This window comes from Hemicordylus capensis, chromosome 3 (assembly GCF_027244095.1).
Source record: "Hemicordylus capensis ecotype Gifberg chromosome 3, rHemCap1.1.pri, whole genome shotgun sequence".
NCBI classification, from domain to species: domain Eukaryota; kingdom Metazoa; phylum Chordata; class Lepidosauria; order Squamata; family Cordylidae; genus Hemicordylus; species Hemicordylus capensis.
This window is the reverse complement of record NC_069659.1, coordinates 220,366,842-220,379,821: the sequence shown is the minus strand read 5'-3', so window position 1 is coordinate 220,379,821 and position 12,980 is coordinate 220,366,842. Positions and strand designations below refer to the sequence as shown.

General features: G+C 43.3%; 1 protein-coding gene across 1 annotated transcript in view; it reads left to right on the top strand.

Moving 5' to 3' along the window:
• Window positions 1–12,980, top strand: part of OPN4 (opsin 4) — a 93,777-nt gene that overhangs the window by 52,713 nt on the left and 28,084 nt on the right. Inside the window, exons 5-7 of the mRNA XM_053309399.1 lie at window positions 5,637–5,779; window positions 10,588–10,721; window positions 11,974–12,177. Coding sequence (XP_053165374.1) covers window positions 5,646–5,779; window positions 10,588–10,721; window positions 11,974–12,177 — 472 coding nt within the window. The 5' untranslated portion in view covers window positions 5,637–5,645. The remainder of the gene's footprint in view (window positions 1–5,636; window positions 5,780–10,587; window positions 10,722–11,973; window positions 12,178–12,980) is intronic.

Below are 12,980 nucleotides of genomic sequence, written 5' to 3'. Positions count from 1 at the left end.
GAGGGGCCCATCATCCAGCACTACATCGACAGTCATTCCATTTTTTCTATCCATGTAGTTTTCTTGGTAGAATACAGGAGTGGTTTACCATTGCCTTCTCCCACGCAGTGTGAAATAATGCCTTTGTCGTTGTCACTGAAGTGATTGTCCACCTCCAGCACCTTCCTATATTGCTGCTGCCCAATATAGGTGCCTGCTTGCTTTAGCTGTGCAGCTGGGATGACCTTCGCACTTTGGGCGACCCTACTGGGAGTATACCTCCCAGTGTACTTCGCTCATCTCTCCCAGGAACACCCACCACCACGACGATGAGGCAGCATAGCAGGATGTGGGGAGCGGGGTATGTACACTAATGATGCTATAAACATAATGACTAGCATGTTGAGCAGCCTAAAGCCAGAATTTCCCTTCTGCTGGGGCTGCTGTGCATGTAAAATTCAGTCCTGGCAGAGTTGTGCAAGAGCATAGTTGCACAATAACAACTCAGAAATGTACACCTATACTTGTGCAAGAGAGATTCCATTGAAAACAATGGATGCTCTGTTGCTCAAGTGCAGCCATGTATTTCTGAGTTGTTGCACAACTTTGTTCTGGAGAAACTATGCCATGGCTAGATTTTATGTGTGCAGCAGCTCATTATGTCAACCAATAACTGAACATTGCTTCTAAATGTAACCAGGGTGCTTAGCTTTAGCCAGTGTACCTGTTTTTGTTTTTAAAGGAAAGGGGGGAAAGACTGAAGTAGGGGACTATAACCAAACAAATAAATGTTTGGAATGTTTGGGAGAGAGAAAGAGCATAATGATGGACAGCAGTGTTCACTCTAATGTTTTCCATCTGTGTTTTGTATGAGTTTTGTTCTGGGTGGCAGTATAAAAGCAGTGTGCACATGTGCATTCAGAGTGGGATGTTCCATTCCGATTCAACTTGAGCGAGATCTAAAATTAACTGAGTGGACATCAAAAAACATGTGAGTGCTTAAACAAGTGCATGCCTTAGAGAGAACTCTGTTGGACACTAGTGATGGAGGCCAACGGACACTCAGGAGAAGAGAGAGAGATGTAAGGAGAAGGGAAAAGAAGAAGAGGAAGAGAGAGAAGGACAAGAGAAGACAAAAAGAAAGAAGGAGAAAACAGTGAGCATCTGGGCCGCACCGCAACAGCATTTCACTTTCTTCTTCTTTTTAAAGAAGGGATGAGTCTTCATGACATCCTTTATGTGTCCTAGATCCAGTATTTTAAATTGACTGTAGAAGAACTTGGTTTTAATTTACAGTTTTCTGACCATTCCCCCATTTTTTCTTATTAATACCTTGAATGTTTTCTCTTATTTAATACATTGTTGTCTAAGGGCTTAGAGTGTCCACTTTACATAACATTTTAGACATTCATTCTGGACATGGATTACAAAGCTCATATAAAACTCCCTAAGCAATTCCACTGGTCTCACTGAAACTCTTTACTTGATTTCCTTTGAAATTCCTCAGACATTTCTCGTGAGGGGGAACGTAAAAATTTGCTTGCAATTTCAGTAGCAACTTTAGAAAGCACATGGGTAAGTGCTCTGAAAGATCTGCTGAAAGTCTGCACTAAGCATCTAAGCCAATGCCCTTCATGTATACAAAAATTAAGGCTCATCTTTGACAAAATGGCTTTCCAGTCTAGTGTTTAGAGTGTTGTCTCACTTATTTTATTTTATTTTATTTTATTTATTTATTTTTACATTTATATCCTGCTTTTTCCTCCAAGGAGCTCAGAGTGGTGTACATGGTTATGATTATCAGTTAACACAGTGTCTCTTTACCTCTGATTGTTGATATAGGAGATAAGATTCCTGCTGTATCAGATCCCAAATCCAACCATCTATTCCAGACAGCAACCGACTTTATACCCTTGGGAAGCACGCAAGCAGGGCATAAAGTCAAAAGGTCTGCAGGAAGCGTATCAGCTACCACCCTCCATGACTATGTTGTGGCTCAAATGGGGAAAATTAGCATCAAATGGTGCAGACAATATTAGCATCAAATGGTGCAGAATAGCAATAAAAATACCTTAAGATTTGTGCAGGACAGGCAGCCACAACATGGACGCACTGGAAAGCAAGAGGGAGGAGAAATGACTTTGAAAACAAAATGTAATAGGAGTACGGGAAATGAAAAAGTGGTTGGTTAGGCATGTTACCAAGTTGCTATACTAGGAAGAGGGATAGAGGTCTAAGGGTGAAAGAGAAAGAGAGGAAAGCCGCGTGTCATATCTACCTAGATCTCTGCGTGCGCAGAAGCCTGAAATCGGCCCAGATTGCCTCATTTGGGGGAGAAAGGCGAGTTGAGTCGGGACCCTTCGCTGCCTTCTGCCAAGCCCCACCTGCAGCGTGCCTTGCCTTCAGCACACCTGTCAGCACCCCTGCCCCAAGAGCTGCAGCCTGTGTGTGCCTGCAAACTTCACCTAGTTGGGAGGTGGGACGAGTTCTTGCCACTGTCCTCCCTGCTTCACCGCTGCGCAGCAGGAGCAGGAACAGCCACCAGCCACCATCTGGACCTGGTGTTGGTGTGACCACCACCAGGTAAGTGCACTTAAGCAGGGGGCAGTGAATGCATGTCCTGCCCCTAGGTGGCCCCACCCTCCCAGAACCTGCCATTGGTGTCCAGATTTTGGCCAACATAATGTTAGCAACCCTAACTGCTTTTGAACTTTTATTTTATTTGATTGATTGATTGATTTGATTTGATTTGATTTGATTTGTATACCGCCCTTCCAAAATGGCTCAGGGCAATTTACAATTAAAACAAACTACTAAAACAGTGAAGAGCTAAAACAAATTAAAAAACAATATAACAATTAACAATTTAAAAACATTTTAAAACAACAATTAAACAATTACAGTGATTAAAAACCCCAAAATCGGGTTTTGAATTTTAAAATAAACCAGAGATTAAAACCCCCACAATTTAGGAAGCTGAGAAAGCTTGGGTGAAAAGTAGAGTTTTCAGGTGTTTTTTGAAAATTGCCAGAGATGGGGAGGATCATATCTCAGTAGGGAGCGCATTCCACAATCTCGGGGCAGCATCCAAGAAGGCCCGTCCCTGTGTAGCTACCAAATGAGTTGGCGGTAACTGGAGACGGACCTCCTCAGATGACCTCAATGGGCGGTGGGGCTCATAACGAAGAAGGCGCTCTTTTAGGTCAGAACATGAAGGTTCCATCTAGCTATTGGCCTATCCTCTGTGAATTTTTGTTATCTTTCCCAAAAGTCCATCTAAGCTACTGGCCACGTCATCACATCACATCTTGTGGCAATGAATTCCGTAAGTTTATTATGCACAGTGTGAATAATTGTATTTATTTATTTATTTATTTAAATTATGTATCTCTCACCCCTCCAGTACGATACTGCTCAGCGTGGCTCACAAAGACTATAGAACAATAAAATTTATTAAAATTCAGTTGAAAACTGGAGTCAGTTAAAACCAGATTTCCAGATTTTAAAACTTAGTGAAACAGTCAAAGAATAAAAACTAAAAAGCCTCTCTAAAATAGTGGGTATTCGGATGGGAGACAAGTTGTAGTATCATGAGAGAGGTAGAATCCTTTTTCTCTTTCTACTCCATTCTTAAATACATACATCTCTACCTTGCTTCCCACATCCTCGTTGTTTTTCTCTAAACCACAGCTTGGTGATATTTTTGGACTTCTGGAAGCACTGGGATCCTGGTAGGGCCTGTCTATCAGAGATTTGAGCAAACAGCTTTCTGTCTTACTGAGGGGGAAAACCCCTGTTTGCACATAAGGCACCCCCGAGTGTCTGCTTGGATAAACCCTATAAAAGGGATGTTCTCTTCATTTTCTTTCATGGTTATCGTCAGTGATTTGAAATATACCAGTGTTTCTAAGCAGGAAGACATCTATCACTAATTGTTTTCAGGGAGTTTGGATGCCTAGATGAATGATGCTATAGCTTGAATGCTGCCTTAACCTCCTAGCAATACAGTGAAGATATACTGGCACCAAGTGGCTCAAAGCTTCAGATGCAGGATTCTTTTCGCACCTCATTCTTTCCTGGAGCCCTGCCAGATGACGATTTCACTTTGGAAGGGCAGGTGTGCGTTCACATAGCACCCAGATTTACATCAAAATCCCTGCAAGCTATCAGGGAGCACTACAAACACAATTCGGGTTTTTCATTGCACATTGGAGCTTAGTCTGATTTATGTCCGTGTAAAAAAATCCACTTTTTGCATTGGGCTTTTGGGCAAATTTGAAATATCCTGTATGCCCCATAACTTGCAGTATTTCACCCCTCTTAATCCTGCAATAGCCAGCTAATGGCGCAGCGGGGAAATGACTTGATTAGGAAGCCAGAGGTTGCTGGTTCGAATCCCCACTGGTATGTTTCCCAGACCACAGTAAACTCCCATATCGGGCAGCAGCGATATAGGAAGATGCTGAAGGGCATCATCTCACACTGGGTGGGAGATGGCAATGGTAAACCCCTCCTGTATTCTACCGAAGACAACCACAGGGCTCTGTGGGCACCAGGAGTGGAAACTTGACGGCAGACTTTACCTTTACTTTACTAAAAACGTGAAGGTGATGAATGGTGGGTAGTGAGAGGGCCGAGTGAAAACTGAGTAACAGCTGAAGCAGCCATTTTGGATATTATAAGAAAAGGCACCGAATGTGGTGCTGGGCACAGAACTTATCTCCCTGGGCATCTGAGGTTCCATTTTAAAACACACACACACACATTCCAAGGCCTTGTGGCTGTGCAAATATATTTTAGAAACTGAGTGGGCAATGCCTTCTGAAATTACAGCAGCTAAATGAGGTTTCCCATGCTGGGATTGAGGATTCAGTGACCTGCATAGATCCCTTTGAATGGCTGAAGTGAAATAAATTATGCAAATAAATTAAATCAGCTTAATCAAACCATCTTAATTTGCCCTGATATATACACATTGGAACATTTGTTTTCTTGGTACAACATTTGGGTTGCTTTGGTGCAAATTTTCCCTACCTCTCCACCCCCCCCACCCCACCTGGACTTTCCTTTCCCTCTGCACAATTTTTGCCTTTCCCCCTGATGGGCTGTTAACTGCTGTTTCCCACAACTACACCACAGCCTAAAACTGGTTTTTCATTCCTTCTCCCCAGGGAATCCCAAGCTAGGGACAGAGAATTCTCAACACCCTTGCCAAACTACAATCCTCAGGATTCTTTAGGGATGAAGTCATGATAGTTAAACTGGTATAAAACTGATACATGTTCATAATGTAGATAGTATTATTATTAATATTTTATTTATATCCTTCTTTTCAACCAGAAAGAACTCAAATCATTCACACAGCAAAAAAATATACCCTCTACTCATGTATTCTTATCTTGGGAGGTGGTCTTGTTTTGCTTTTCATTTGTATCAACTCCAGGCTCTCAAGTGAAAGTGGAAATAGCCCCTTTGACTAAAGTGTTTCAATGTCTGTATTCCAACATAAATATATTTTGAAAGAAGTGGGTTTCTCTGAAATGTACGTTCTATCCAGATTTTGACATTGGTCTTGATTTCTACGAGACACTGGAATACCTGCTGGGTAATGCCACCGGTGCCTTTGTGAATTTCTGTTCTCCTCTTTTTCCCTGTAGGAAAGAACCATGCGTAACCTCCCACAACCCTTCCCAACGGTGGATGTTCCAGCCCATGCTCACTACACAATTGGTGCTGTCATTCTTGCAGTGGGGATCACAGGATCTCTTGGTAACCTCCTGGTTATCTATGCTTTCTGCAGGTACCTAATACCATTACTTTCTGCGGTGTGACATTTCTCAGGATAGGCTGCCTTAGGGGCAGTCCAAGACATTTTGCTGCCTGAGTTGAATGACAATATGACACTTGAAGATGGATGCTCAGCATTCTCAGGCCATGCTGCTGAGGCAGAGATGGCAGCACATGCGCACTCTTAAACTATGCCCCCAAGCCAGGCAGTAGTGGTAGAGACATTCCTAGCTGGGTAGTTAAAAAGAAAGGAGGGGCACACACTAGCAGGGTGAAGAAGAGGGAATAAACAGTGCGGTGAGGAGGGGTGGAGGCAGCGAGGTCTGTGGGGTGGCATCCATGATGGCAGTGGGGCAGAGCTTACTGCCTCCTGTGCCCTACCTTGTCTTGTACATAAGGCAGCTTCCTCATTGCTTCATGGAAGAGCCACCTCTAGATTTCCCCACTTGGAATAGCAACGGACTATGGAAACATCAGAGAGCTTCTGGAAACACTGTAATCTTTCCTATTTGGGGGGGTTTTGATAATCAAGATTAAGTAGGCACAGGGTAATTCTGGGTTTCAGCTGGGTACTTTGTTTTCATTGCATTCTGCTCCTGAAATTGTTATGCACTGTAAGCTCTTGGGAAGCCCTTGAAATAACTAACGATATAAACAGTGCACATTTGTTTAAAGAGAAACAGTTAAGAAAGTGCCTGAAGAATCAATGTTTTCATTTCAGAATAATCCAACAGTGCTGAAATGAGATACTCTCACAGAAAACAGGTGGTCTGATTATAATCATGGAATGTTATATTTATTTATTATTTTTATTTTATTAATTTGATTTCTATACCACCCTTCCAAAAGTGGCTCATGGCAGTTTACACAGAGAAATAATAAATAAATAAGATGGATCCCTGTCCCTAAAGGGCTCACGACCTAAAAAGAAACACAAGATAGACACCAGCAACAGTCACTGGATGTAATGTGCTGGGGGTGGATAGGGCCAGTTACTCTCCCCCTGACCAAGAGAATGACCATGTTAAAAGGTGCCTCTTTGCCAGGTTAGCAGGAGTAACTGTATATATTGTATTCAAAGAGTCCAGATTTGTCAAGGTCACTATATTATTGTGTGCTAATGGATCACTACTGCCAGTAGGTCTTTTCATCAGGCAATAAGATCATTCTCACGACCATTTTTGGCAGGCATGGAGGGTACAGGGGAAGGCAAGACTGAGCATACCTTCCTTCCAGACAATCTCAATCCATGTGCAGGGTGCGTGGCCTGCACGCTCACACAATCCACACTGCTCTGGGCAGCATGGCGTTCTGGAGGCCGCGGAAATGCAGCCCAGCCTCCAAATATTCCTCAATGCACTGCCCGAGAAGCATGGTGCATTGAGGGAATTTCCTCTCAAACCAGGTGCTCTAGGTGCCCAGCCGGTGTTTGCTTGGGCTGCTTGCAGCCTGAGCACATACATGCCCCTTGGCCTGGGTAAAAGGGCATGCTTGATAAAAGGGCTGGTTAAAAATCCTGGAATATCCAGGGAGGCAGTGCCAGGATGGACCTCAATCCCAGTGCTTTACACGAGCAGCCCTATCCAGGTAGAACTGCCCATACCTTGCTAGGGCTGCTCGTGTGAACAGCCTTGTTTTCTAACTTCAAGTGCATTTCTTCCCAGAATCATGAGTCCAGAAACATATTAAGAATATAACAGGAGAAGTCCTTAGGGTTTTGAAAAAGACTCTAGTTCTAATCTCTGTTCCATGAACTGCACTGAAATCAAGGCCATGCAAATTATTAGAACCATCTCCTTGTTTTTGTTTCCCCTGCTAATTCAGCAGAGAGGCACCTTTTGTAAAGTGGCAATTCTCTTTAATTAGCAAGGGGAGAGCAACTGGCACTATCCAGCCCCAGAACACCATCCCTCCAGCGACTATCGCTGGTGTCTATCCTATGTTCCATTTTAGATTGTGAGCCCTTAGAGGACAGGGAGCCATCTTTATTTATTTGTATTTCTCTATGTAAACCGCTTTGGGGATTTTTGTTGAAAAGTGGTATATAAATATTTCTCGTCTTCTTCTTCATTTTGTTTCCAAATTGTGTATGCAGGTAGGAGGAGAAGGCAAAGAATAAGTCTTCCTGCACTTGCTTCATGTCCTGGGCAACCAACATGAAATCAGATGTTGGAGGCAATATGAAGTCATTTGGCTTAATCCCTCTATTTGGATGCTGCTGCTAATCTGGCCAGCAGTGGAAAATGCCCTCCCAGTTCAGTATGACCTAGATGCAGAAAATCCATAGTACATCTACTTTAATTTCCTATTAATCACAGGCATCAGGGAACAGTAGGTCAGAGCATTCAAAGAGTCATACATTCTATCTGTGTCACTGGACTAGTTATTAAAGCCTGTGCATGCGTATACACTTCACTGCAAGGGAATATCTGAAGAATTAGTAATTTTACTTAGCCTTGAGTAGCCCTACCAAATTTTAAACAATCTACAGTGAAACATTTGCCTGGTTTCATTGGTAAGGAAAATAAAGATATTTTAAAGCTATAAGAAATACAGATATTCTACACTTCATTGTTAACATAACTTTTTAAAAAATTAGTATGTAACAAGTAAGTGTACATATTTGTAGATAACCTTTTGCTTGAATGCATGTGCTTCATAAATGGGAAGTTCTTGCTGGCTAGATGGTGCCCATTTTATTGTGGAGCTCGCTTACATATGGGCAGCTTATTTTCAGCTTATTTTCAGTAACTAGCTCTTAGACCACAGCCTTCAGAACAGAGTTGCCTCCAAGAAGTGGGTGATTTTATCGTTAGGAGCATAGACTCGAGAGATGGGTTTGTGACCCGTGTGCAGACCGCACAGTGACTTGCCTGCCTAGTGCAAAGGTTGTGGAACTTTGTCAAAAGCTTTTTGGAAGTCCAAGTATACTATGTCAACTGGATCACCTTTTCCCACATGCCTGTTGACACTCTCAAAGAACTCCAAAAGGTTAGTGAGCAAGACTTGCCCTTGGAGAAGCCATGCTGGTTCTCCTTTAGCAAGGCCTCTTCTTCTGTATATTTACCGATTTTGTCCTTAAGTATGCTTTCCTTCAATTTCCCCAGCACAGAAGTTAAGCTAACCAGCCTATAGTTTCCCAGATCCCCTGCCCCCCCCCCGATTGCTTTTTAAAAATCGGAATTACATTATTCTATAGAGACATCTTCACCAACCTCATTCTCCTACTACTGTTCAAGCTCCCAGGATGCTCAAACCAGCTTTATACCTGCCTTCTGCTCTCTGTCTCATAGCCTGCCATCACACATAATATTGCCAAGTTACGTGCGGCAGTGTATAAACTCCGCCAGATCCTGACAGCCATCAAGACCAATTAGGCCAAAAATGGCATTTTGCCCCAAAATTCGGCTGTAGAGCACCTCTTAACATTTTATAGTCATGTTTCATAACCTGCATTTTAAAGTTCTAAAGTTTTATTGCTTTATAACTTTTTAGACACCCAATCCATAGAATTGTAATATCCCTTTAATACCCCCCTTTTATGTCTTATTCATGCTCTTTATGCCATGTTATGTCTCTGCCACCTTTGCCATTTTATGCCTTTTATACCTTGTGCTTTGTGCTGGTCTAAGACGTATTAAAGGCTGAGATTGGTTGAGTAACATTAGCGACTTTCCAGTCCAGAATTATAGGGACAAGTTGCATAGGAGACCAGCAATTTCACATTTGAGTTTTTTTCAGAACTCAAATGAAGTTGGCTTGACAACCTCAGTAAAACCAGAGGCAGAAGTGGGTAACCAGGATTGGGAAATGAACTTGGGCAGGTTCAGATGTCATGGCCGATGGGAGCATATGCTCCCCAAACCTCAGTTCCTCTTGCACCTGCTTTGTAAGTGATTGTAGGAACCTGCCCTTTCATTCAAATCTCACCAAGGACTCACTAAGTGACCTTAGATAGCCACCCTATGATTCTGTCCGTTTGTGTGCTTAAGACCACCTAGTGAACTCATGGTGAAGTGAGATTTGATCTGCAAGATGAGGATAAGAAGACATGAATGATATCCTGTTGTCAAAGGAGACTTTGTTAAGTGGATTTCTTGCAAATGATTTATGGATAAGCAGTTGATATTTTCTTACATTTGCAGTTTGAATTGGATATTGTCAGAGACAGTTGTGAGTTTAGTTGGACTTGAAGCAATGTGGGTGGGGCGGGGCTCCAGGAGGAGCTACACTGCTGCTTTGGTAATCTGACGCAGGATCAAAGGCCTTGCTGCGTGCTGTAGGACTCTGCTGCTTCACCACACTGTGCTTGAATAATGTAAACAGAGATTATAAATGCTTTCTCATTCCAAGAAAACTAAATTCTGTGGTTCTGACCTTGGACTTCTTGCTTCTCAGAGAAGTCGGGAACATTCGTGTAGTAATACTGACCTACCTTACAGGGTTGTTGTAAAGATAATGTGTATATGAAGCACTTGAATACACTCAAAAGCTACAGAAATCTCCATTACCAGATGCTGGGAATTAACAATGGGGGAGGAATGTCACTGCCATCCCTTGTTTATGGCCTCTCTAAGGTGTTTCTCTGGATGTTTTGAAAAGACAGGATGGACCACTGATGCAAGCCAGCATTCTGATTTGTCTTTTAAGTACTATGGCGGCGTTGGTACCTTGTTAGGAGAAAACCAAATTCAATACAAGCTTGTCAGTTTGTTGCTCCGCTTTGATCCAAGTGAAGCTGCTGAGGCTTGAGGCAAAGAAAAAAGAGCAGCCACTCTCCACATGTGTTATCCATGTTCATTCCCCTCTCTTCTATCACAGGAGTAGGGGCCTTCGGACTCCCGCCAACATATTTATTATCAATCTGGCGGTTAGTGATTTTCTAATGTCCATCACCCAGTGTCCGGTTTTCTTCACCAGCAGCCTCAGCAAACGATGGATATTTGGTGAGACAGGTGGGTATCAATACATTCTGAGAAATCATTCCGCTCGAATGGAGTGGCTTAGATGGAATGTTTGCCTCTGTCTGTGTAATGACCCTTTGTGTGCTCCTTTTACAAAAGTTTGGGAGCCATCATGCCATTCTATGCATAAAGTATAGGACCAGCGTAGCTTAGAAAGCACTTTCTCCCATATCTACCCTGTCACGTACTTCTTTATTTAGATAATTTATGAGCCATCCTTCAGCACAAGCTCCCTGGGCTAAAACCACAAGATCCCATCTGTAAATCAATATTAAAAAGACAGAAAAATCTCCTTGGGGCTTGCCAGCATGCTCTTGGATGCTGTACACCTGAGTACAAGGTCCACAATATTTGAACACCTGAATAGGACTGAGCACACATTCTAAAGCATAGTAGGGGTGGTCTGATCACACTTCCTTTGCCCTGAACACAAAGGCCTGGGAGTAGCAAATGTGAGTTCAAACTAGTCCCAGCACACTTTTGAATGTACACCTGTCTTCATCCTCATTCAGCAGCTCTGACTGAGGGTCCTGCTGGGACCTTATGACTGGGACATATGGGGCTCCTGTAGGTCACCTGGCTAAGTCAGACGATACTCCTGTAGACCACCTACCCACAAGGGTGGTCCTTTCGAGAAGCGAGGCGGTTGCCTCTGACACTGAATTATTGGGCTGCCAGTGGAGCAGCAAGATGATCACTGCCCAGAGAGGCAGGTTTGGGGCAGTACATAATAAACATGTTAAATAAATAAATAATCCTCAAAGGCGTTGCAAGGAGCATAGAGAGAACAGAGAAGGCTGCCCTCTTCTCCTCATACTCCTTGCCACGCCGGCAAGAAGCGCAAGGAGAGAGGAGGCGGCTGCTGGCAGTCCAGCTGCTTCCCTCCCTCCTCCCTGCCCCTGGACCATTTCCAAAGCTTGCAGGTGTTGGGTTTGAAAGAGAGGTGGCCCACACCAGGTTGGGGAGGGGGCAAGTTAGCCGTTGGCACCTCGCCTCAGCTGCTGCAACATATTTGGCCGTCCCTATCTAGCCACATTACTGAATGACAGTGCCTTTTATGCTTGCTATGCTTTAAGATTTGCGTGTGGGTCTGAATTTCAGCATTGTCAGTTTTGTGTGTATTTTAGTTGATTAGGTTAGAAGTTGCCCTGAGGGCCTATTTGTAGAAAGGCAGGATGCAAACACACAAAATGTGATTTTTGGTCTGTTTCCTTGCTAATTATGTGGTGCTTTTTCTGAAAAGGCTGTGAGCTGTACGCTTTCTGCGGCGCCCTCTTCGGCATTGCCTCCATGATCACACTTACAGTGATAGCCCTGGACAGGTATTTTGTGATTACACGGCCCCTGACCTCCATTGGAGTGATGTCGAAGAAGAAGGCTTTGCTAATCTTATTAGGAGTCTGGCTGTATTCCTTGGCTTGGAGCCTTCCTCCTTTCTTTGGATGGAGTAAGTGAGGCAGAATAAAAATCTGGTTACTTGATACTGAGAGGAAGTGCGGGTATTCATATAATGGCCTTTTAAAGTTGGTGACAGATAAAGAAGATTTACATATTTAATATGAAGAAATTCTCTCCAGAGGAGACTGGTTCACAGCTAACGAATCTTTAAGATGCTTAACCAAGGGAAAAGATCTATAGCACTTGCAGCCTGTTGAATTATATTGCAATGATGCTTTTGCTGGAAAACTCATGAGTGCATTATACAGAAGAGAGTTACAAAAATCAGGAACAAACAATGAGGGGGAAACATCTTGAACAACATTTGCATAACCTCCTGTAGCTGAGCTGAGCAGAACAATATAAACAACAGGCATGAATAAGCACAAGGCTTCCCCCACCCCCGCCCGTAGTAATATATTCAGAGTGATTGTTAGTGATCACAAAAAGGCCATGCTGAGAAGAACCTGAATCACACAGGATCCTCGGTCCATGTATAACCAGTTCCCAGCATTCTATCTAAGCTGTCATGTTCAGTGCATTAGGGAGACAAGATGCTGGAGAGTAGGGCACAATATGTTGAATATTCATTGCATCCCCCAATCCAGGACCTAGCTTTGGGAAGAGGAGATGCATATATGTCTCTCATTACCCACACCTCCAATCCAGGAGCTTTTTCTGGGAGGGGAGCAAAAATGATGCATCAGAATGGAGGTGCTGAGTGGACAGAACAGAAATTGGAGAGTGGAATGTTGGAGGGGGCGGCAGCTGGAAGCATCGAAGTGGAGATGAGTAATGGGAGGGGAAAGGACT